At 39.6% G+C, this 26755-nt stretch overlaps 1 protein-coding gene across 1 annotated transcript in view; it reads right to left on the minus strand.

Annotated features, from left to right (window-relative positions):
• aff2 (AF4/FMR2 family, member 2) overlaps nucleotides 1-26137 on the minus strand; it is a 157639-nt gene extending 131502 nt beyond the window's left edge. The window contains exon 1 of the mRNA XM_068325461.1: nucleotides 25756-26137. Coding sequence (XP_068181562.1) covers nucleotides 25756-25808 — 53 coding nt within the window. The 5' untranslated portion in view covers nucleotides 25809-26137. The remainder of the gene's footprint in view (nucleotides 1-25755) is intronic.
• Between the last annotated feature and the right edge of the window lie 618 nt (nucleotides 26138-26755).

The following is a 26755-nucleotide window of genomic DNA, read 5'->3' on the forward strand; positions in this document are numbered from 1 at the left end:
CGTTTGGAACTTCACTCATCAGGAAGCTTCCTTCATCATCTAGACACGCACCCTGCAGCAACCTATTAATCTGTTGGTTTTGTCATCACAAACAAAGAAAACAGCTGTTGTGTTGAGAATGTGCGGATCTTTTCTAATCTTCATGCGATCTTCAATAACTAGAAATTTCTTTCAGAATGTTTTACAAACTGCATCTGTTTCACAGACATTACAGAAAGGTTTCATCATCTGCCGGGACTCTCAATATAAAATATGGTTGACACATCAACTGACTTTGGCCACATGTGCACTTTACAATATGGCGTAGATAGAACAGACACGCTATTATCACTCATGAAAACTGCTACAAGGAACATAAACAGCATCAGCATTCATGTGGGGTCATTTCTGACCAGTGTTGTTATTCAATATCCTTTTAGCTCGTTCTTCGCTTTTTACCAAGAAAAGACTAGTTAGCTACAAAAAGTGCGTCATTACCTTGTTTGGATGCTGTAATAGTAGTGTGACGTACAGTCAGAGTGTCAGTGCTATTATCTAAAACACAACAATAAAGTGTTGCACCATCAAACCAAGAGAATGTGCTGAAAGACAATCCTCTTTGATCACTTAATTCACCATCACAACCAGAATTGCCTTTGACCTCATGCATTGCCTTTGACACACTGTTGAGTGCAAAAACATCTGTGGATCGATGTGCATTTTATTTACAGTTGCCGTCTCTGTTAGTATTACCGCCGGATTACAAATTTAAATGTAATAAATACTGTAACATGGATGTGCACATGATATCAGCAGAGTAGTATAAATACATAGTAATAAGGTATAATCATATTATTACAGAACAGCAGAGCACAAACAAGCTTTTTGCTACTGACATGTTTTTAATCCAGGCCTGAAGAAAGCATAGCGACATAATTTAAAGTAGGATGATGACACAGATATTGTTTTAATTCTTTAGAACTCACACCAGGTAGTTTGACCATGTGGCTGCCGAGAATCCTTTACAACTGTCAGATGTCTGGTGTGAGCATTTTAAACTCACACTGATTATATGGAAATCCTTAGTAATTAATTTTAGGGCTTGGAGGAGCACATTGGCCTTTGACACAAACTTCCACAGTGATGAACTTCTGTCAGAAACTCCATCACATTATTGTACCTACAGGTCAGATGTGGACACAAGGTCAACACTCAAGTGCATAAAAATGTGTGCTAGGAACATCTTGTGGGCCACAGGCCACTGAGGCTGGATATCAACCCTCAGCACATCTGGTCAAATCAATTAAATTTTATTTGTCTAACCCCAGGTCACATATTAAAAGGCCTCAGTGGGTTCTTAACTTCCACACCATGAGGCGACCTCTGTTCCTCTTGATTCCCTATAAGGGGAGAACTGAAGAATCCTCAGGAAGATCCACACAGGGGAAAAAAACAACCCAGAATGAACAGATAACAGTAGGAAACCCTCTAATAGATGGGGATCACACTGCACTGGGTGTCTATGAGAACATGGATCTGATGGATTCTACTTGTCTTAACAGCAGGTCACATTTAATGGAGACTGTACACACTCCACCACTATCTGATGGTGTGAGCCCCCAGGGTTCCGTACTATCAACAGTGCTGTTTGCTTTGCATACAGACGACTAGGAGCACTGGCCCTCATATATTCACTTGAAACACCGACGACACAGTGATCCTAGACACGTTTGAGACCTGAGTCCAGTCTGCTTTTGATTCCTGGAGTAAAATCATTCACCTCCATCCGAAAACACCCGAAACAACAAGAGTTTCCGTTTGAACTAACAGCCCCAGCAGCTCTGATAGCCAGGTGGATGAGTTTGGGCACTGCAACAACTAGCCATGCACTTCATTTTAAAGAGCAATGATAAAAAGATCTGTTCAAAATGTCATGAAAGACTCTTCTTGAGAAATACAGGCGTCTATATTTGAACAGCTATATTTTACAAATGTTTTACTAAATATCTTTTGACATATTCTAGTTTGAAACATGAGCCAGGATTTTTATAAAAATATTCTTGTAAAAATACTGAACAGACTCAAACTGATGGCACAATGAAGCATAAAGATTCAGCTCCGTTATACAATGAACTGACACATTTTACCTTTCAAAGAGATGATTGAGAGTAGACGATTATGCAGTCATGTTTACAATCAAACAAATAAGTATTAAAATGACAAAGCTACTTCAGACAATATGCTGTATCACAACATTCATTCATTCATTCATCTTCTTACGTGCTGCATCCACTTGCGCGGGTTACGGGGAGCTGGAGCATATCCCAGCTGGCATAGGGCGTGAGGCGGGGCAAACTCCGGGCGCAACGCCAGTGCACCGCGGAGCTACACACAAACACACACACTCACTCATTCCTACAGGCAATTTGAGAACCTGATTGGTGATCATATCTCCATAACTTCCCTCAGCCACCATAATATAACATCTACGCTGATTCATCAGATGAAGCATCTGATCGGTCTGTCCTCAATAGAACGGACAGATTCAAGAAGCCCTTCCTGTTTTTCACAGGGTTAGTTTGATCCAGTCAGAATATTTGAAGATGATGAGTTCTAATCTGATGGATAAAATGTTAGAGGTGTGTTCAAGTCTGCATTCAGGTGACATGAAGTACAATTACAAGCATCCTTACTGGGCTGCAGGGGAAGTAAATTAATTCACACACACACACACACACACACACACACACACACACACACACACACACACACACACACACACACACACACACACACACACACACACACACACACACACACACACACACACACACAAACACATCTCAGTAGGGCTGAGAGACCATTACCGAGTTCCTGTTAGAATCGTTAAGTGAATCCGTCAAAGCCGGTACTCACCGCATTAGAATAATAGCCTACTTGATTTCCTGAAGAGCAATTTCATCTTCTTGCCTTTTTTTTTGGGTTATACCTATTTGATGGATCAATTTCAAATACATTTAAAATAAAAAGGAATTTTTTTAGATATTTGAAGACAACAACGGCCATATTTCTAAATTTGTTGTACAGTTAATGATGCTTGTTTCAGTCATCTGCCGCCTTGCGGAATTGTTCTGACCTTACGAGGGGACACACACCTTACTTCCATTCTCTTACTATGTATTGTAGTGTCCATATCCAAAGCTACATGTCATCCACCGGTACTGCGTCTGTGTGTCACCTGAGCTGTGGCGCTGGGCCAGGCCAATTTAGGTGTGTGTGATAGGAATAAAAACAGTTTCCACAGATGACATGACATGCAGTTTGGTGTCATGATCACTTATTTGGCATGACTTGAAGGTTACTCTAGACTCTAAAAGGGAAGCCAAATTGTGTCCACCAACTGTAATGATTTCCGATCAAACATTTCTCCTTAGCCTCTTTACATATTCTAGCCAATAAAAGTCATGGCAATGGTTGTCTTCCTCTCTGACACACTATACATCATGAAAAATTAAATTTAGTTTCTGTGCATGCAGAGTTTACCTATGTCTCTGCCTCCATCTGGGAAAATGTTTCTTGTTTGCAGAATTTAACGACTCCCTTCATCGGGAAAAAACACCACAGAAAGTCACACTGATAAGTTAACAGCATTCTGCTAGCCAGATCCAATGCTATAACCAAGAATATTATATTTTTAATGAGTTTCTACTATGATAAAAAATAGCAAGAGTTTAAACATTAGCAATCTCATTTACAGCTGTGATAAAACCATACCAGTCTATTATGCATCTGGGTATTTCTGAGTTTATCCATTTCCATTTAATCCAGGTTTACAAGAAATTTGCTGCAATGACCTCCCTACAAACCTCATAAACATTTTTTAATCTCTTTAGAGCATTTAAATGATGAATCTTCATGCTGGTTATCAACTATCCTTTCCATCTTTCTTTCACAGTCTGTCTCCTGGAGACAGACCGGAGAAGACCTGACAGGACGGCCATTTTTTTCTAGGTCAATTGTTCCTGCCTGGCATACATCAAGGCCACCCGCATACCTGGTCTCTTCACCAGGGATATGATGTTATGAGAGACCTTGCTCTTCAGCAGATTCAGACAGACAAGGACTCTGTGTTCTGTCAGTGTGAAAACGTCAGATGGGACCTGGGATCTGTTTTCAGTTGTTATCTCTTCACAGGCACAGGCTGGCTCATGGCGTTCCACTGACACAGCCTCCAGAAGAACAGAACTTGAACAGCGAGGAAACGCGCTGAAAGACCGCTTCACAGTGAAGTCTGGTCCTGCATAGAACCCATTCTGTGTGGTCCTTGCGCTCGGGTCAAAGTGATCCTTGCTACTCGAGAAGGTCTAGATTTACAAGGAGTAATTCAACTTTCTATCCACTTCATATCTGAGAGCTAAATATGATGAATGATACCACTGCCATGCATAGGTATGATGCCAAACACAGGTAATCATTAGCTTAACTTAAATGCTGGAAACATCTCATTGGCTTCAATTGAGTTTTATGTCATCTACAAGCAGTGCAAGCTAAATGCTTCTTCTTAACCCTAATGCTCCTGGCACTAGCTCCATAATTGGCATACAGATGCCACATTCCAGGTGAAGCATCATTTAGTATAAATGATGGCGTCTTGCCCTGAGTGTCCCCTGCCTCACGCCCTGAGACTGCCGGGATAGGCACCGGCTCCCCCGCGACCTGCGTAAGGTGGATTGAGCGGGTTAAGAAAATGACTGACTGACTGATTACATCCCGCTTCAAAGTGGTGATGTATTGTAATTGTCAGTGTTCGTCTGTCCGTTCATCCGTTAGTCCACCAAATATCTTCACAACCGTTGCAGATAGAAAGATGAAAGAAAAAAGCACATTACTCGGATGGCAAAAGGGATGAAAATGAGATGATGCACTTGGCCTTGAGAAAAGTAGGTCAAGGTCAAGTTTTAAGCCGGTTAAGGAACCGGTTAAGATAGAAAGATAAGGGAGAAGGCCAGTGTGAGTAAGACCATAGATCAAAGCTACTGCTTTGATCTATGAAAGTAGGTCAGGGCACTAGCTTGGGTCTTTGAGCTCTGCAAGTAGGTCAGGGTAAAATTTTGAATTCAGGGGTGTCGCAGGATGTTACAGTCTCTGATAGCATTGGTTCTTGTTCTTAATGTGTTTGTTTTCTTTATGAAGGTTGAATTCATTCATTCATTCATTCTTCAAAATTGTCAAAAGATACAGCACCGGCTATTTCAGAAATTTATCTTGTTCGTGGTGGATGGTACTAACTACAACTATCTGCAGACATTAGCACTTTGAATATCAATCAAGTTTCTATGAAATCAAGAATGTAAGGATTTAAGTTGCACATATATCCCAGACATAGAGATAGAGATTAAAAGACTGCAACAGCCCTGATCGTTTGATGGAATCAAATACAGGTCAGTGGAGACGGAGAAACAACAGAAGATCACTTAAGTGCTTCATGTCACAGATGAATTGATGGATGTAAGCTGAGTTCATCAGTAAAACCACATGTTTCACTCCATTCAAAAAGATTCTGCATTTTTAGGGATATCTTTCAATTCTTGAACATTCCCCAAGATGGTAACGAAAAGTGTTGACAAATAAATCACAGTCTTTAGTAATTACAGCCTCTGCAGAGTTCTTCTTGTCTAGTCTGCAGAGTGCTTCCCCTTCTCGTCTCCAGAAACAGGAAAGCTGAACATTATCTCTAACTAAAATAGCTAAAGCATGATATTAAACAATGAATGAGCAAATTATTACAAATCCCCAAGAAGCCAAAAGTCTTCAGTTTGGAGGGCTGACTTTGATAACATGGTGATTACATAGAGAGAACAAGACTGACAGAAAGAGAATTATACTTAGAAATTAAAACAACAAAGGAAGACAAAGATTGCAGCAGACACGAGCGAACTACAGCCTATGGAACTGGTGGGAAAAATGTGTTTATGTGAGAACTTGAGGGTGGTGTTATGTATCTTCGACTTGTGTTTTATTTACAGTAACATTAACAATTTGACCTGGTTTCTTTATTTCCTTTAAGTTGAAGCCCCCACAGGGTCGAACACTGCATTGTTTTTTGCTAAGGTTTATTACCGTTATTATTTGCCTCCAGCTGTCTCACCCTATCTCCTGGGAACCCTGGATACTTAATGATGTGCAAATACTTCAAACAAATGTTGCTTCTATTTGTCTAATGGTGGCGCAATAAATATCAGTCAGAGTGCAGTCACCTCGGTAAGTATTAATGTGTAACTATTAAAAAAAATCAGTTTAACTGGGATCATATCATACGTATGTCCACATATTAAAAAGCAACTGCTTAGGGACTATGTGAAAATTGCTATGAGTGAAGGCTGCATATAAAAATTAATTTTAAAAAAAGAATTAAGAATTAGTATTAATAACACAGGACTCAAATTTTGTTTCATTTTCATGTGACAGGAAGAGGAGTGAGACGAACTCAGAAGTTGTTGCATATAGCATTTATCAAATAACTAGTGAACTTATATTTGTAGAACCTTGTCCAGAGCATAGCCACTGGTGTCCACGTCAATGTAATTTTATTTATTTTTATCTATTTTAAATAAATTCTGCATACCATATTAATCCACACAGGGATACAATTTTTCTGGTCTTCATAAATCCACACCCATACTGTATATACAGGCCTTAGCACGCGCGTGCACGCACACACACACACACACACACACACACACACACACACACACACACACACACCAGTGATGTGCGGTCAGGGCAGGCAGATGAGGCTGTGCTGTCATGAAAGAAAAAAAAAGGAAAACAGAAGGAATAAATTAAATGGTTATATTTATCCAGTGATGTGTATTCTAAAGTTATTTTCCGTTTAATGTCACCAATTTTAGATTATTTTCACTCAAAATCACTGACTTTTCACATTTACCGCTGAAATTCTGAGAGGAGACCTGTGGTGAGGCACCAGCCAGCCGAGCTTCACCATGGACTGCACAATGGCTGGACTAGCTGTGCTGGTATGCTACACAGTGAGACCGTAATGCTATCTCTCTATATGTCGCTAGTAAAATGTACAAACACGTTTGCTATGTGAACTAAATTTCCATAGCTAAGCTAATGTATATACTGTACAATATTTTTTGTCAACAACTGTATGTGTGTAACGTCTTTCTTGAGTTGAGCGGTCCTAAAACGGTTGGGAAGAGTCACTAAGTGAGGCACGCAGTTCTCTTGAGTCATGGTAGGGGGCGCTGCTGATTGCAGGGATTCTTTTTGGGACTTCTCGGCCGCAGAATAAGTGAAAGCAAGCTACAATCTACTGTATAGTCAGCAAGTTAAGTGGGGATATTCATTTGGTTTTTCCACTCGCCTTGCCTTACTATAATAATGGAAGATTACATATCTCAACTCAAATTTTTTTTGGATGCTTTTGTTGAGGAGCGGCGCATGGACTCCATTTATAAGTAAACATAACATATAAACAAACTTTTAGGTTACAACATAATTCTGCTATGAGACATTAAAAATAACCCACTCACTGTTGCTAATTAAATGATGAATGAGATACACTGTAGGCTTGTTTGTTTGTAAATCTGATTATGATGAAGTCAGCCAGCCGTGAACCTCACTGCACATCACTGACACACACACACACACACACACACACACACACACACACACACACACACACACACACACACACACACACACACACACACACACACACACACACAGACACACACACACACAGACACACACACCAATGTGTCTGTGTGTGTGTCACCAAAAAATCCAGCGTTGATGTCATGCTAAGATTTTTGTGTGCCTCAGACGGTCTTTTTTGTCTTTGCCCATTGTATAAATCAGGTTCATAAAATGTCAGAAACTTGATTCTGGCCACATGTATCAGCCCAGGGATCGTTGATTCTGTGATATATCAGAAGCACTGCCTTTAATTTAAAAGGACAGTTTGTTTAACCCCTACATAAGGGTTTCCACAATGCTGGATGATTTACTTCTCAGTAGGAGGAGGTGTGTGCCAGTGGGACAGTGACATCAGTGCAAACTCTCTATTGATCTAAACTTGGCCAGTTGTTGTAAATCTTTATGGTTGTGTTCCTTTAAAATGAAATGAGCTCAGCGCTGGCTGCAGATGTGCTAGTGTTAGTTGCAGCTGCAGTGAAGGGTTCAGCTTTCAAGACAGAACATTTAGGCGTACTTGGTGCTTCCCAGGTGTTTCTTGGTGTAGATTTGCCACGTGCCAGCTTTGGATTTCACATTGAAAACACTGCAGCAAGGACACAGCTGTGCTCTCTTCGACTGACATTTGGCATCAGTGGATTTAACTTTTCTTTTTTTTTTTAATTGGTTTTCTGATGTCGTGACTGATTCATGTATGTTACTCAAGTCCTCCAATCAGTAAATTTACAGGCAGGCTGTAAAATTGTAGTGCATCTCTCTGATTTTCTCTGAAAAGAACGCTCGGTTGTCAGATGAAAGGAGATTAGATGGAGAGAAAACTCTCCAGCAGCAAGTCCAGAATGGTGTTATTGTTTCCACAGTGAATATATGAAGTGCTTTAAAGACATACAACTGACAGACCTGCTGTTAATACACCTGTGTCCTTAACAAAAATAGATACAGAAAATTATCATGTCAGGGTCAATGTTACGGGTAATCTGTAGTATGTTGTATTTACTCATTAAACACTTTAGCATGAACATGAACTCACCCATTCATATTGATGTAAAGAGCAGAAAGGAAACATCTCTAAGAGTAAAAACAGGTTACTCTGAGCACCACGATGGGGTTTAAAGAGAGGATAATCTTAAATCTTAAACAGGAGATTTTAAAACACCAGTGAAGAGCTAATGTGGATTTGTATAACAGTCGACACAAACAATAACCCCATCTCAGCACTCTAGTATACAGGAAGTATGTGTAAACGGCATGGCATGTACATGTACATGTACAGTATATGTGTTAGAGTGTGTACTTAAGGATATATCAAATCTCTGACAAGCACAAGCCTTCAATGTATGTACAGAGATCTGTGTGTATGTGTGTGTGTGTGTGTGTGTGTGTGTGTGTGTGTGTGTGTGTGTGTGTGTGTGTGTGTGTGTGTGTGTGTGTGTGTGTGTGTGTGTGTGTGTGTGTGTCTAAAATGACTCAGACCGGCATAAGGAATCCACATATTACCCAAAATGCATCAGCTCTAATATGAGAGAGGTGAAAAATGTCCTGAAGCGGCTAATAAAAATCCCACTGATGGATCATCCTTCAGCTGACTTCATCTGTCATCATTTGCGTGCGTGAGCCATCGTAATAAAACTAAACACAGCAAACCATCAGATAAACAAAGCAAAACCTCAGGATCAATACACATTTAGAAAGCCTGCTACAGACGCACACAATGGAAATGCACGGTCCCCACCAAGCACGAGTGAGACATACACACACTTAGCGTATTGATTGAGCTCCATTCAAGTCATTTTTTCCACTAGCTGTGTGAGCAGTGAAGGCTTACAGTGGATCCTCACCAAACCGCCCCCATCCATCCAGGGGTTAATGAGGCACGTATAAGCTAGTTTCTTGTTGTTGTATTTTTTTTTTCATTTTGTTGTTGTTTTTTGTTTCCTCTGTGCTTAGCAGTAGTAAATGCAGCATAACACACAATTAAGAAATAGACCTCCTGGTTTAGTGGGGGAAAAATGTGTGATGCGTCTGTAGATGGTCAATCGTCCCTGAAAATACAAAGAAGAGAAATTTACCTGTCTCACTTCCTCTTTCTTTTTACTGAAAGTGATCATTTAAGTGTGTTTCCTTACAATTCTTGATTAGCAAAGTTTAATTGTGGATCAATGTCGCCTTATACTTTAGGATTCTGCACAAAACATTTACACTTAGTTACACATAAATGCCAATGCTATGATAAAACAAGTGTAGCTGTTCCAGAGTTCATTTAACCTCAAAAAAGTAGTGCATCCCTGGGATGCGCTTCAAGAAAAATGTGTGCGTCCCAACATGACGTTCATGCATCCCAAAAGCAATAACAGAGTATTTGGTCGAAGCGTATGCAAGGATTGAGTTTTGCCAGTAGTACAATGTAAAGACTAAAGAAACTGTTCATTTCAACGTTTTTATTAGTAACGTCATAACTGTATAAATAAAAAGAAAAACAGGAAAATAATATAGTTAGTTAGTTTTATCAAAATGCTAGTCGTTTAAAAACAGTTTCAGAAACTGTTTTGTTGCTTTTCACGGAATAGTTTTCTTTGCCTTTAATTTATGTACTTTATTCTCCTGTTGACACTGCACCAACCTGAAAGAACCTTCTTCACACATATTTCAGTAATATCTGTCTCTTTTTCTTCAATAACTTTTGATTGTTGTTTTTTTTTCAAGAAAGCACTCATTGTCACTTTTTCTCCCACGGGGCCAATCAATCAATCAATCAATCAATCAATTAATCAATCAATCAATCAGCCTTTATTTGTATAGCACTTAATCACATCAGCAGACATTTCAAAGCGCTGTTACAGACAGAGAAACCCAACAGGACTCTCCAAGCATAAGCTGTTGCTAATGCTCGCTCTGGAGGGTCTAACTAACTCCTTACTCTCACTTCAGTGAGTAAAAGGCGCAGATGTCGTGTTGCTGTTTGGTCAATTTTAATAAAGCAGAATCACGCAGGTGAGTCTCGTGATGAGAAACTTGCGCCAAAAACTTTGAGCGAGATCAAAGCATAATGGCGATTTCCAGGTTCAAAATTTAAGAGGAGAAAAATTATGAATATTTTTGTTGAATGGAAGTGCATTTAAAGCTTGCGTCCCAGAGACGGACATTGTCTGACTATCAGGCGTCCTTGTCAAAAACTGTGCGTCAAAGACGCAAGGACGCATGCTAATGAGAACACTGCTGTTTAGCTCTTTGCTACCCATATTTATTTTTATTCTCACACGGCAACCATTGTTGTCACTTTAATTATGACAGGAGCAATAAAGGAGATCAGGTCAGATGGAGAATAAACCAATCACACCCCCCGAGAGAGAGAATTAAAATTAGAAAAGGTTTAATTAAATTTATTGAAAAATATATCCAGAGGCCTCTGTCTTCACGAGGTGGCTGTGGTTTGGATTCAGGATCACTGAACCCCCCCGGTTTCCTGTCACTCATCTTTAGCAGTCAAAGTGTTGCTTTGATCACAATAATTCTGTTGAACACAGAATCCAAGAACTAACAGGTTGTTAATGTTGACCTGAACATCACTTTCTACTGCAATTCACCAACCATCAAACCCTTACTGTATTTATAACACTTTAAGGCTAATACGAATTGATTTCCAACATTCTATTGTATTCAGATTATTTTTCTTCCTTTTAAATAAACTGGACTGGTCCACCTGATCGATGCTGACTCAGCATTTGTATATGAGTGTAGTATAGCAAACACACTCCAGCTCTTTCCTCTCAGTCAAGAAACATCTGTCTGCATAGCAGGAGCACATTCAGGGACAAAAATAACAAAATTTTAATTGACATGGAACCTGTGTACATGACAATTACACCCATGCTTAGGGTGGTTAGATGCCTAAATTATGGAGCAGCATAATTACATATTGAGGACTCCGTGTGTGTTTGTATGTGTAATGGCAGGAGTACAAACTGGATGTATGGATATGGGGCTGGAGGGCATATGTTTGTAGCATTGCTGGCAATATTCATGATGCCAAAAGCTTGTAAAAAGGATTCCTGTTCGATGAATGTTCTACATTTTCCACTATGAACTGTTTCCTGATGTCAAATGTACAAGACAAATGAGATTTGCTTTTCTTTTCAAGGGTAGACATAGGACCTTAGGAGTAATTCCACTGAGAAGGAGATGTTATCGGTCAACGTTTCAAGCGAATGCTAATAGCTATCACACAGGCTCTCCATGAACCCAGCGTGGCAGCCTGCCAGGAACTACAAGACCACAGCTTGAGAACAAATACTCTGGTACACATAAAACACAAGGAAGGAAAAAGTGAGAGACTAAAAGCAAGGGAAGCTAAGAAAGATCGACGTACATTAGCTTCCCCAATCACACAGAAAATGGATCTCTAATGTCCAGCTGGCTTTCAGACCGATAAATTGTCAATAGATAAGAAAGACTCAGAAATGAAGATGTTGAGCCATCCTGAAATTCATCTATTTAAAAAATGAAGGAGATAGAAAAAAATGGATGAAGAGAAGAGAAAAGGAATGAAACACAAGACAGGAACGAGGATACCTCAACAGAGCAGAAGAGATAGGAGTGACGCAGACAGAGCGGGAGCATGTTAATTAGGAAACAGGTTGATAACGAATGTATTAGCACATCTCTGAAGGACAGGAAGTGGGGTGAAAAGAGATAGAGGAAGGTTAACAGAAAGAGGAAAGACATGGAACACATTGAAAAAGCAGGGACAGAGACGCAGGGTAATCAGGAAGAAGTAGTTATTAAGAATCCTGAAGGTGAACAGGAGGACAGGCCAGAGGACAAGATGAGGACTAGGATATTTCTGACGATCAACGTAGAGTATCAAATAAAAAGATTTACTTTAGCAGTGCTAATCGATTAAAAATATAGTCAAGTTAATCAGACAGTTTGCAGTGCTTAATGATTAATCAATAGTGTACGGCATCTTCGGGATTCCTTTCTCCTGTTTTCACATCTTGATCAAACAAGTGCAGTTTCAATTCACCATCTGTTAAAGTGAAGGCATCAAGTTTGATTAACGTGAATCCCACCATGTTAACACTCTCAATCCTAGTTATTACTCCTCTGGTTCATTCATTCTAGTTCACACAGTGAGGGTGCATGGTCAGAAATCATTTTCTCGAAATGGAACATCAGCGATTTTATTTTTTATTTTTGCTAAGACAAGCTAGCTAGTGTCACATGGGAAAACAAAGTGTAAACTGAACATCACCTTTAATACAATTAGGTCAATTTTGTTAGACTAATATGAGGCAGTCGTTCCATTGGTAAAATAGTACATTTAAAATAATTATTTTTCAAACACACTCGCTATCATCGCAAATTAAAAGCTAACTAGCATGCTAATGAAAACCAGGAAAACCAGCTCCAATAAACAATAAACTGAGCCAGTAAAGTAAAAATTGTAAAACATATCAAATCAATTGACAATATTGGAAATTAATTTTTTTAAATAACAGCGTCATATTGAAAAAAAAATTCCAAATATAATAAAACATTCTCCACCCAGATGCTTTTTTATTTTACTTACAATAAAAAAAAAAATCAGTTTTCTGCTCTTTCTGTGGCTTGTTAATCAAATATTATGTTTTGTTCATTTAAGCCATTTCCTTCTAGACGTTGAATCTAAATATTAATATTTCTGTTCATTCCCAAATCCCTAACCGTTTACTAGTAATCCCTTTGGCTCTTCCCTCTCTGATAGCCCAAGGGACACACATACATACGTATGTGCATAATCCTCTGGTGTTTGGGGAACGGGATCGTCTCCTCCAGGGGGGTAAGAACATCAGAAATGCCTACGTTCTTAGTGGTTTGTAAAGTTTCTGAAATGTAGCGAAATAGTGGAACCACTACAAAGCAAACCATGATACAATACCTTATTGTCTTTGCGTACGTACCAGCATACTGAATGCGTGGGAGCGTAAGTGTACAGTAGCAAATAAATGTTTAACCTGCAGCAAGTTGTGCTTAATGAAATCAGTTAAGGCTCAAATTAGTTTTCTGATAATTGTGAAATTCCTTGATGAAAATGTGACACAGCAAAAAAAGGACTAGGCAGTGGACTACCTCAGAATATGGTCCTCCCTCAAGAAAATCAATCAAATCAAGATCAAAAAATTAACATCAATATTGCTTCATGATGAGTAGGCTGTGGTAACCTTGTGTCAAAAATACAGCTGTTTGATAAGAGCATCATTAGGTAAAGTCTTAGCAAATGTCTTCAGGGTTCTCATGTTAACACAGTAGACCAATTACAGTCAAACACACTCTCACACACCCTCTCTCTGCATGTTTCTAACTCTTTCTAGCCGGTGTAAATAATGTAATTTGTCACAGACAGGCCTCCGTGTAGGAGATGACCTTTTGAAACCTCCCGGTAAATTGGCCTCGGCAAGAAAAGCTACGTCATTAGCCCTCTCTGTCTTCATCTCATGCACTCTGTCTTCCTCAGCGACTCCTTTGCTTTCAGATTCACTTTTATTAATTCTGTTTAATTTTATATTCAGCGTTAAACAGTTTGAGCCACTCTCTCTTTGTTTCTCCAAACCCTGCTGCAGACAGACGCGTTCAGTGAGCTGTGAAGCCCTGCCATGAATTTATCTAATGGTGTTTTTGTTTGGACAATGCATTATCCCATGTTCATGTTCTGTGAACAATATGTGTTCATGTCATATTCAGTTGTATGTCACCGGTCCTCACATTCAGACCCACACTGTCTATCCAATTTACTAATGTGGCACACTGTGAATGTAATGATGCTCACATGTAAGGAACACGTCTTCAGTTCCAAGAAGATAACCTTTAATTTCATTCATGCTGAAGCTACTTGTCAAGAGTTCAACATTATTCTGCTATAATCATGTTCTCCTTCTTATTTACATTTACTGACATGTCACTAACCACCTTTAAAGATGCTGTGCCCTGTATGATGGATATACCTGTATATTATTTAGCTCCATTATTTAGTTTAGGTTACGTGTTTCTGTTTGTTCACATGAAAACTGTTCAACATTTCTCAGAGAAATCTGGTTGGAGGATGTGTTTTATGCAAGACCTCAGGTGAATGTTTAGGTACATTTGGAAAAACAGAGTAAGAGAGGGCGTTATAACTTCAAATGAGGAAATGACAGAGGCAAGTCTGGAGGGCTTCAGTCTGAAATTGAAAAAGGATGTCACATTGCAACTTGCACACTCAATTACGCCATGATCTGGTCGGCACTGATGATACCTGCATGTGCACAGCACAGTTCAAGCACTCACGCTCACGCTCACACCTACGGGCAGTTTAGAAATGATCATTTCACCAAAGCTGCATGTTTTTGGAGGTGGGAAAAAGCCGGAGAACCCTGAGAGAACCCACGCAGACATGGGCAGCACAGAAAGGATTAGAATCCAGAACTTTCTAGCTGTGAGGCGACAGAGATACCTATTGTGCCACCATGCTGTCTTTTTGGTACTATAATATTTATCATTTTTAAACTTTTTACTTTAAATTTTTTTTTTTTTTTTTTTACAGGTATTGGAAAGACCAGCATCATCAGCAGCACTGGTCCACTGATCTGGACAAGCTCACATCACTGTACACATTAGGAGACAGATCTCTGCTGTCTTAATGAATATACAGAAGAATGTATACATTTTTATAACTAATTATATGCTAATTCCTATAATATAGCATTCAATTAAGAATCAAGAAAAGATTTAATTTACTAATCACACTAATTCTATATTAGCTTCAATTGCAAATTGAATTTAAAGTTCTTCATATATAACTATCGACTAATTTGACAAAGTCTTAATATAATTTTCTCAGCAAATAAATAATTATCATCTAAAGTCAACTCCTTACTCGATTGTCAAACCATCACTAAAAATACACATTTTATCACGCTATTCATATTGCACAATAACTCCCAGTTCATGTAGGATGACGCGTGTTTGATGGATGGTAAGTTTTTGTTTTTTCTCATTGTTGTGGGTTTGAATGTGGTTCATAGACTGTAACAGCTCATGAAGCCACTGCCTCTCCAAGATAAAGAAAACCAGTCCAAACATAACCTTAAAAAGCACTGGATAAAGGTCACAGATAAATATACAGTATTTAACTTGAAAAACTGCAGTGGAGTTCCCGAGTGTACCCTAAACCTAATGTCCTTAGACTTCATGGACAGGCCACTGGAGTTTGATACACTGTTAATAAATAATATATCTTAACAGTGTAACCTCACCACCTCTGCACATTTGGTAAACTTGTAACTAGTATGCTTCTGATCACACTCTTCTATTCCTTAAAATCATTTTAACTTCACTGTAGTTAAATTAATTTGACTATTAGTTACTGTGCTTACTTGCTTATGTAAGTTCCTGGATAACAGGTTTATAATTCATGGCCATGATGTCCTTTATTAACCTTTAGTTGATCATCAATGACATTCTATATAATTTACAAACAAATTTTTAGTTTCAGTGAAACTAAAAACATAATTTATTAAGATATTAAATGTCAATAATGACAACATTTCATTGTTTCCCAAAATTTTCAGACCCAGGTGAGCATTACTGAAGAGGTACTGCAAGAACCAGCATGGTTCAGATTAAATGATTTTATTTTACATTTGAGCAGGCAAATCGCACCTGCAGCCACAGCAGGTACTAGGTGGTTGAAAAATAGATTTTATATTTTCAGCAACAAGGGGCATGTAATTTTTGACAAGGTGAAGTTGATGCTCTGGGAACATCCTGTAGCACATGAATAGGTGTGTAAGCGTATCATGCTGAGGTGCAAATTATGCCCAATAAAGCTTTCAAGACATTCCACACCTACGAAGAAGTCGTAGAATTCAAACTTTCTCTGGAGGAGACAGATGGCAGAACCCTAGAATAATTCCTTCTTTAATATTTAACTGGCTTGTTTTTATTGGTGCATGGGTGTGGTGGATGAATCTCCAATGAAATCTTTTCTGGGTTTATATCAGGTTTCATAGGATTAGTTTTTATTTATATTCTAATGACACTTGAATATTGGTAAAGTCTTCCTCAGCTTTTTCAGGGTAAACCAGTCAGGCTCCCACTCTTGCTTTCCTCTGGTCTTTTTAATGCCGGCATTGACTTTGAATGTTTTTTTTATGACTCGTAAGAGTCACATGATTGCTGCATGAATCATCATTGTGTCATTATATCTCATAATATGTCAGTCAACAGCTTGCCCTTTACATTGCTTAATTATATCATAGACAACTTCTGATGCTATTTAAAATCACTTAAACAAGATTTTCATACGTGTACTGAAGACATGTGAAAGAAATGGTTAGTACAGCATCTTTGAGAATATAATGAGGAACCAGAGAAATATTTTGCTTCGTGAGTAGAAATAGTTGCTCACATGTCAGTCTAAAATGAAGACATTATGGATATTTTTAGTTCACATTACTTTCCTCTGGAACTGAAGATATAAAAACAGATTAGTGAATAGAGGACTACGGTCATGACTGTGACAAAGAGGAATTACATGTCTATTCACTAAATGCAACCATCTCTTGGAGATGCCAGCATGTTCTCTTTCCACTGCCCAAAAATTTGCTGAAGCCATACGTATGCTCTTGTGTACTAGAACTTTTAAAACACGGTAGAAGCTTTACTGACGTGACAAATGTTCTACTGAGGGGTTTCAAACTCGTCCAGATGGTTGATAGTTCTTGTTCTTCAGAGAAAACAAACAGGTGTTTAACTCTTCATATAGAGTCAGTACAATCATTACTGTGTGCCAATGATTCTTAAATAGTGGGGCGCGCCCTCCAATGGGGGCGCATTTGACCCCGGTGAACTTGCATTGTGAAACTACAGTTCGCTTTTTCACCGATGTACCAGAATGCAGTAAAGTGTAATTGCACATCCGCTACTGTAGGTGGCTGTGGCGCTTCCACGTCTACATGTAACGTGTCATTAACTGCAATAAACAGAGCTTGTGCAGGAAGTATTTACTCCTCTGTTATAGAATAGAGTTTTCTTAACCGAGCATGTTCCCCCACTCTCTCTCTCTCTCACACACACACACACACACACACACACACACACACACACACACACACACACACACACACACACACACACACACACACACACACACACACACACACACACCCAAAGAGCGTGCGTGGCCAAAGGTGGGGTGAAAAGTGTTTTCTTCTTCCTAGGGGGGACTTAACAGAAAACAATTGAGATCCCCAGCTTCAGGCCCTGTTTGAACAGTTCACCTCCGCATAAATGAGTTGAACAACAACTGATTTTTAGAGCCTCTTTAACAAAATGCACTTGAAAGTAAAGCAGCTATTTGACTTAGTGTGGTTGTGATTACAAATTTTTGCCTTAATGCATTTTGTTACAACCTCCAATAATCCCAAGACAGGCAGCCCCGTTTGTTCCTTGATGGTTGGTAACAACAACGCTCAGAAAAATGAACTGTTCACTTCTCCTCTAAAACTAATGGAAACTCCTTTACAACTAATATGTCCCAGATGTGGGTTCATGAGCTGATTGTTTGCATCATATGTCAAGTCATGATGACACTAGATCTAAATCCCAAACAACAGTCTGTACATAAATTCCATGTTAAGAGTCTATACACCAGTGTGAGTCTGTCTGATATTACAACCAGTGGAGCAGTCGAGACTCAGTCCAGGTTTTCAGGGTCTGTGGAGAACTTTGCGTCTACTGGAGAGTCTGTAAAACCAGAATAACAGACCGTTTACTCCGACTGCCATGGGGGTGAAGCCACAGCAAGGTAACACCAGTCTCTGCACACTGTTAGCATCCGATAGCTTCTTCAGTCTGACACCTAGAAACTGTATTGGTTTGTGTTAAGAAATTTAGCCAAACACTTCCACTGTGGTGGCTCTGGGAATTTTAGTGTTTCTTTCTCCTACCTGACATCCGCCACTATTGTTTGATCAACAAAAACTATGTTAGGATTTTGCAGTTATGACATACTTATTACTGGCAGCTCCTCTAATAGAGAATCTTTTTGATTTTGATTTTGGTTGCTGTTGTTTTTTTCCTCAGTGTCTTTATTAAATATGGGTAAAGTTTTCAACTTTTTCTTTTTCAAATCCATTCAGACTGCGTCTGTGTTTGACCTTGCAATGTGTTTTCTCTCTATCATAATTCTTCCTTTGTTTTTGTTGTAAAGGCTTAAATTTATGGAGCTACCAGTATGTTTGCTCAATCAGAGGAAGAAATATAACCTCTGTCAAAAAAGCCCAAAAGTAAAACCAAAAGTAAAATTGAATGTTGATGCATCTTTTTTTTTTCTCATTAGACAATTCAGAACCGCGGGTGGCGGCTGCTTGCCTCAATGTGGTTCACACCTGCTGACAGAGCTCCCATTGTAGAGCCCTGAGGGACAACAGCTCCACCAGTATGAAAAGGATTTTTCCCCCACAGAAAAATCCTTCTTGAGTGTAATGTGCTGTTTGCTCCTATTTAGGATGAGACACGGCGTCCTTTCGCAGCCTCTGAGCAGCTGATGATATTGGTGTGAAGTATCATCAAGTGGAGCTGGTTTGGCATATTCCAGGCTCTTCACACGGCGCTGATGGAAATCTCAGTGTGAATGAATGAATGAATGAATGAACGATGTAATGATTTTGAGCTGATTGAGAACTTGAGAGAACTGCCAGGCAGATTGAATATTTAACTGAGAGAATGAACAGTTAATTGACTCTGTCACCAGTTTTCCCCGCTGGTCCCATTTTCTCCACTTTTGTGAGGTTATGCCCAGATTCATTTAATGGCCTGGAAGCAGCATTCTGAGGGCAAATGGAACTTTTCAATCTGATTTTTACATTTGAAGCAAGAATTAATTATCCAATAAGATGCGGTCACAATAATATGAATATGAATTTGTGTCTTCCCTGCAGATGTGAATTTTTAAGAATCAAACGCGCAGCTGGAATCTTACAATTCCATGCTGGTGATATGAGTAATCAATTCCATAATTAACTACCTAAATGGTTCAACCAATCACCATCAGTATCAATTAACATTCAAAGCAATCTCCCCCATATTCCAGTGCCATGATTATCCAGCTACATGATGGGCAATTACAGCTAGGAGTACACAACATTCAATGCAGGCCCTATTACAATCATCCCAAGCCTTCAGATCTCAGAGCGAGAGAATGAAACAAGGGGCGAGATGCGAGGAGGAGGAGGGAGAAAGAGCAACAAAGAGAAGAAGAGATGAAAGGGTATTTCTTCAGGAGGAGGAGGAGACCTACAGTGTTGGATTCGTTCAGTTTTAACAAAGGCATGGGGAGCTTCAAGATTGTTTTCTCTCCTCCTTAAAGGGAAAATCCACTGTCAAACTAGGTCTGCACATCAGTCTGAATGACAGACTTTTAACTCCTATCTGACTGACTATTCCAGGCTCTACTGAAGGTGTGTGTCAGCCTTTATGTCTCGAAAATACATTGAAAAATGTAAAAATGAAAAAAAAAAAAATTAGTTTCTTACCCTGAGGCTCTATCAGACGTTAGGCAACTGAGTGGGTTTAAACATGCATTAACACTTAGATGTGGGCCAAATGCATCTGATTGTGAATTTTTCACCCGGACCACAAACGTATTTTTTTATTCATGATTTTTGGTATAGTTAGAATTCAGTAACCCTGTTCCTCCTTCTGAGCCTTCGCCACGGAGCTCTGCGAGGTGTCCGGTGGGCTCTCCCAGGGTCCCGACGCCACTGGTGGATTACTGGGTAGAGCCGAGGGGGACGGATAGAAGCAGGCCATGCTATTGACCTCCTCACCTGGGCTCATTAAAGTGAGTGGAATGCGGAGGCACACTGTGACACATTACTCTTTAGATTAGAGGATTATATTAAGGATGAACTGGTTTCCTTCAAATGCCCAACCCGCAGAGACAATTTCTGGTAGAGCTGGACACTTCTGGCGTGGGAGTGGGAGCGGTCAGTGTAGGGGGCTGCAATAAGACTGTTCCCACTACATTAAGTGTGATGCTATGTCTCTGCAATTATACCATCTACTACTCCCAACACTCCTTCCTGGTTGCCCCTCTTTCTGACAGCCGGGTCCAAGCCACATGGCCTGCTAATCGATGTGGTCTCAGACTGAGGAGTCCAGTTCTACCTTCTGTAAGGACTTTTGCAAGTCGGTGGAGTCCACCCTCAGTCTGTCATCAGGCTTCCACCCATGACCAAACACCGTAGAAGAAGCAGGAAATGGAGACAGATTGCCACTGCATGGTCTCCAAACACCCATTGCCCTGGTCCCAGCTGCTCTAGCAGGTAGAGTATGCCCACAACACCTGACCGACTCGGCCACAGGACTCTCTGTCACAGCGTGCTCTCCCCCCTTTTTTCAGCCTCTCAATTCATTCATCAACTAATGCCATTCACCTATTCACCAGGTGCCTCTGTTTTCCAATCAACCCCTCAGTCATTCTACTCCCCAACACGCTCTCCTCGCAAGATTGATCTTTTTCATTCATGTAATACTTTCTAGTGTTGTTTGATTGCCTTCCTGGTATCAACCCTGCCTGCTTTTGATTATCTGTTCTGTTCCTGTCCAGAAAATAAAGATCTTCATCCATGACCAGAAGTTTTACCAGATGTTATCTGTCCATCTTCTGTCCTGCATTTTGCTGTATCACTTGTATGTACATAAAGAGTATTATGGACTTACTGACCAGAGAGTGCTGCCTTTGGGTCTGATAACCACGCTCATTTCACAAACTCTATTTTCACAATTCTGCATATCTGGCTGATTGCTGCATGACGTGGAAGTGATTATCCTTTTTTGGAGGTTTGAAAAATTATACCAGAGAGATGAAACATGGAAGTTTCAGTACAATCAGTCAAACAGTGTAAAGCTAATCTAAGTCCGTTCATAATGTTCACTGTGATAAAACATTCAATCAATAGGGCAGACAACTTATTATCACATACCTCCCATCAAAAAACTGGACAGATAGATAGATAGATAGATAGATAGATAGATAGATAGATAGACAGACAGACAGACAGACAGACAGACAGACAGACAGACAGACAGACAGACAGACAGACAGACAGACAGACAGACAGACAGACAGACAGACAGACAGACAGACAGACAGACAGATAGATCACTTCTGTGGTGATCGCTGAGATTGATTGAATTACTGTTGTTTCATCCTGTGCAGTGTTACAAGTGACAGCCAATGGAATTAAAATGTTAATTTAGCCTCTTTAATTATCTTCATGTGAGAAAGTGGACATGAAGAGAGGCACTCGCTGCATGAGTCTGAGCCGCTGCTGTTAATATTTTTACAGTAATGATATTACAGATAGCAGATAGAATGAGGGTTTTTAAATGTTATTTAAGTATAATTAATCTGGTGACGTCTAATAAATCGTGTTCTTTATAGTTAGTTAAACACCATTAATGGGAAAACACTTTTGGGTCGTCAGTTTTAGAACTCAGAAAGGATTTATTAGTTTAGTACCTCTGGTGGAACAGAATGTGTCAATTATAAATCAATCTGTACTATTTACATTTAATACAATATTATTTATATTTATGACAGAGACGTACAGACTGGTACTGATGGATTTTTTAATTTTTATTTTATACACTGTTATAATCCCCGAAGGGAAATTAAGAACGCAAATTCCAGCTTTTTTTTGTTAGTCAATCACACGCATGTATATTCATGTGTACAGGCCCCTGTAATACACACGACCACACACAAGGGGGCCTGTATGCATGCAGGGGAGGTAGAGTGGCGGGCAGCTCCTTCGTGGTGCGCACAAATGAGCAGCTTGTGAGGGGGGACTGTGCCTCAGCAGTGCTTCAGGGGTGAGCTGACACCCCCCACTGTCAGCTCACTTTTTTTGGGGCAGGAGCAGGAATCGAACCGCCGATCTCAGAACATTACACGACCTGCTCTACCGCTCGCTTTACCACTGAGCCACTGCCGCCCCTCCCTTGTGTCTGTTTAAAACGGCACATTTGATGGGTTGTGTTATTATTATTATTCAAACTCATCTTTCAGAAAGTTTTAAATGGATTATTTATTAACTTTATTGTTTTGTGGACATTTTTTATTGTTAAAGAGGATTAAAAGCAAGAGATGAACATATTGCTGACAGCATGCTGGTGCCAGTCAGCCAGCCTATCCAACCTGAACCGTTATTTTATAGATGGATGGATGGATGGGTGGATGGATGGATGGATGGGTGGATGGATGGATGGATGCAAGGAAGGAAGGAAAGAAGGATGGATGGATGGATGGATGGATAGATAGATATATATTATAAATACTCTACAAATGTTAACATTTATAAATGTACAGTTATTGTTTTGTACTGTATAGTTATTATTTTGTATAGTTATTTTTTAATCAAGAAAATTTACAGGTCTGACGTTAAAGAGGTTTGTTTAAAAATTACAGTACTTTAAAAGGCCTTTACATTTTTCTCAAAATAAATATTTATAACAAAATGGAATTAATTTAATATTTTACAAACACCTTATTACATTATTGCAAAAGTAACATCACTGCAATACGTTGGATATTACCTCTTCACAATTAAAAACAATCATCAGATATGATTTGAACATGATCTGTTTTAGGCTTGAACACATCACATGAAAAATTGGAGGAAAGCATTCTGGTTTCATCGTTCTTCTACTGTCCAGATTCAGCTCCAGGTGAACATCTAGTCACGTCTGATCAACCCATCAGTAGCTCTACTTCTAATCAGATCATTCTTACGTACCTCTGCTTTTGTTTTCTGTAATAAAGTGTTTTTCCGCGCCAGCCTTTCTCATCACGACTGACAGCAGCGCTGTGATGGAGTGGTGGCAGGGAATATATGTAGAAACCCTGAGCTTGCTGTTGAGCCCTGCACAGCTCCACTCTAGCAGTGGGGGGTTAAGTACCTTGCTCCAGGGTCCTTCTATGGTGGCTGCTGAGGGACAGCGATGTTTGTTACTTTCTCTGCTCATATTCTCCCTACTGGAAAATAGATTCAAAATAGCAACACAGTTGCCAAGTTATTGTGCTCACTATAATACAATGGTGAGGCTGAGTGTTCTCCAGCAGGCTATAAACTGTAGCTGCTATGACCCCTCTTACTATTTTAGCAGCTAGCTGTCCAAAAACATATTTGGTACAGTATTTATCCAACATTTAATTTGAATAAAAATAGCAGTGAACTGAAACAATAGATAGAATATACTCAGCACAGAATTATTTTGGAATGTAGGTTTTAATTAAATATGTTACATGTCTGTGATGTTTTATTCAGCCAGGAGGAATTTATATTCCCAGACATATCATAGAATATAATTTATGCAATGAGAGGCTGAGGGTCGGCAGGTGGAATGAGATGCAAAAGACTTCTAAAAAGTGTCTGAATGTAACTCCACACTGAACAGAGTCGGTCCAAACAAGGTCCACATTGACAAGCTGCTGTGGATTTTAATATCATCTTTCGAATGTCTACAAATGTTGTAATAAAGTTCAAAACATGTAGAGAAGGAAAATTATGTCAAATTTATTTAATTTCAGAGCCTCTCGGTTGTTTTTTTAAATATTCGACATCTTTTGGCCTCCCTGGCGTTAAATATTCGACATGTTTTGGCCTCTCCATGTGAGTCTTTGTTCCTCAGCTGCATATGAAATGACTACACTCAAGATTGTACAGTAAGATAATGATTTACTGTGCAGCATTGAGTAAGGGCTGCAACGAACAATTATTAACGTTACAGAAGTTTGCCTCTGAATTATTTTGAAACAGATGTCAGCTAATGGGTGAGTTAAAAAAAAATATGACAACAAAACAGATCATGAGCTTTCTAACAAAACCTATTCTGATATGGATCCATATTCTTATGTTCAAGGAAGTCATGTTTTGCCACCATGTTGATCCAGATCAAAACTCAGATGCCCTTGTGGCGATTTGCTTTCCCTGAGTTATTTTCATTGAGACAAAACTACTGATGAGGACATTTTATAAATACATTTTCTGCATTTTTTTCTGTTGGACAAAATATAAAGGTAATTTAAGACTTCCTTATTTATTTATTTATACATACATTAGTTTAATATATATATATATATATATATATATATATATATATATATATATATATATATATATATATATATATATATATATTTAATGTAAATGTATCACCTGCCTATAAAATACATTTAAAAAAAGTGACATGTTCAATTTTTCTATTTAGTTCAGCTCACAGCCTAAAATCCAGATATTTAACTTACTCATGTGTGATCAGAGAAGTCCTCACATATAAAGTTAAAAATGTGTCCTGACATTACTGGTTCATCATTAGACCAACAAAGAAGACTCTTTTCCAGCCTGCAGACAGCAGCAAGTCAGATGGAGGAACCGCTACAACACAGTGCTTATCAATCATGACAATAATCAATTATCACAGAATATGCACATAAGGAGGCAAATAGATAGAGGTATTTATGGAACAAGCTGTTCGGGTGCAGACGCGCACAATCATCACGCCTCCCTAAATCATCCCAACACAACTTCATCATGCGTCCCTGACTGTGTGCATCCGAGCAGACCCGCATCTGCGCAACTCTCCCAAAACTCACCTTCACCAACACAGATGTCTTTAAAACTAACTTCTATTGTTTAGCACTGCGAAACATTTCTATCATCACATCGCATGTTTGTGTGTGTGCGCGTGTGTGTGCGTGTGTGTGTGTGTGTGTGTGTGTGTGTGTGTGTGTGTGCGGGCGTGCAGACTCCAGCAACAGTGACAGCTTTGGGGTGACAAAAGAAGACGGTTCGCACCGTTTCTCCGGGACTCACTCCGGTTGTCTCTCCGTATTAAAAAAAAAGAAAAGAAAAAAGGAATCCCGTCACAAGAGCAGGCTTTCACTGCGTCCATCCCTCCAGAAACCCGTTTGAATGAAGTACATACATTCAGAGGAACAACTGGGAGCGCAGGAGTGTATGGAGGACTCACCATGGCTGCTCCAGCTCCCAGTCTCTGAAGAAGTCGAATTCAAACAGATCCATTTGCGCTCCGGCTGCCGCCGCCGCTCCGGCTGCCGCTGCTGCTGCTGGTGTTGGTGGTGTTACTGGTGATACTGGTTACAATCCAGTGCTACGTGGTCCTACGTGCTTCTACATGGGCTACTGGTGCGTGTATGTGTGTATGCGTGTGTGTGTATGTGTGTGCGTGTGTGTGTGTGTGTGTCCGGACCAAGAGGAGACTGCCTCTGCCAGTGAGGCTGCTACGTGGTCACAGCGAGCTGACAGCAGGCAGAGGTGGAGGGAGGGCGAGCGCACACATGCACAAACACACACACACACACACACGCACACACGCACACACACAACATGAAACACACATACACACACCGGAGGAGGCTGTGGACACCGAGACGTTCACTGCTCACGCTTGGCTTCACAAACACCGCTGCGCACACGAACGCGTCTTTGTCGTCATCCCGCCGCACCCCGAAAGGATGTGGAATTAGACTTGGGAAAAAGATTGAACTGTCTTTTTAAAAGGTGCAGTTATTGATTACAGAGTACTTGTAATCAGATTAATCACGAAACCACGTGTCTCGTTCAGTTAAGGACACGCTTCTGTATTTTGTGCTCCGCAGGGCCGGACCAAAGCTTTCTGGGACCCAAAATAGAATCTGACAATTTACCTTATTTTTGTGTTGTGTTTATTTGAACTTTAACATTCAAAGTAGCGAAGCACTACTTTGCATACTGAAGGTACCTGCATAATATTAGCAGTATTCTCTTACATAGTGAATTAAAAATACTTAAGAAAAAACAAAACAAAATTATACTCAGTTGATTGACTAGGTCAGAGACTAACAACACAAGAACAATGATTTTAAAAATACATAAAGCTTTTTAATTGTTTCTGAAAACTCTACAGATAAAAATCCAAAAATTGCTTTATTTTAGACATTTACTTTTATAAACAAGCAAATTTCCTTAAT

This window comes from Antennarius striatus, chromosome 10 (genome assembly GCF_040054535.1).
Source record: "Antennarius striatus isolate MH-2024 chromosome 10, ASM4005453v1, whole genome shotgun sequence".
Taxonomy (NCBI): domain Eukaryota; kingdom Metazoa; phylum Chordata; class Actinopteri; order Lophiiformes; family Antennariidae; genus Antennarius; species Antennarius striatus.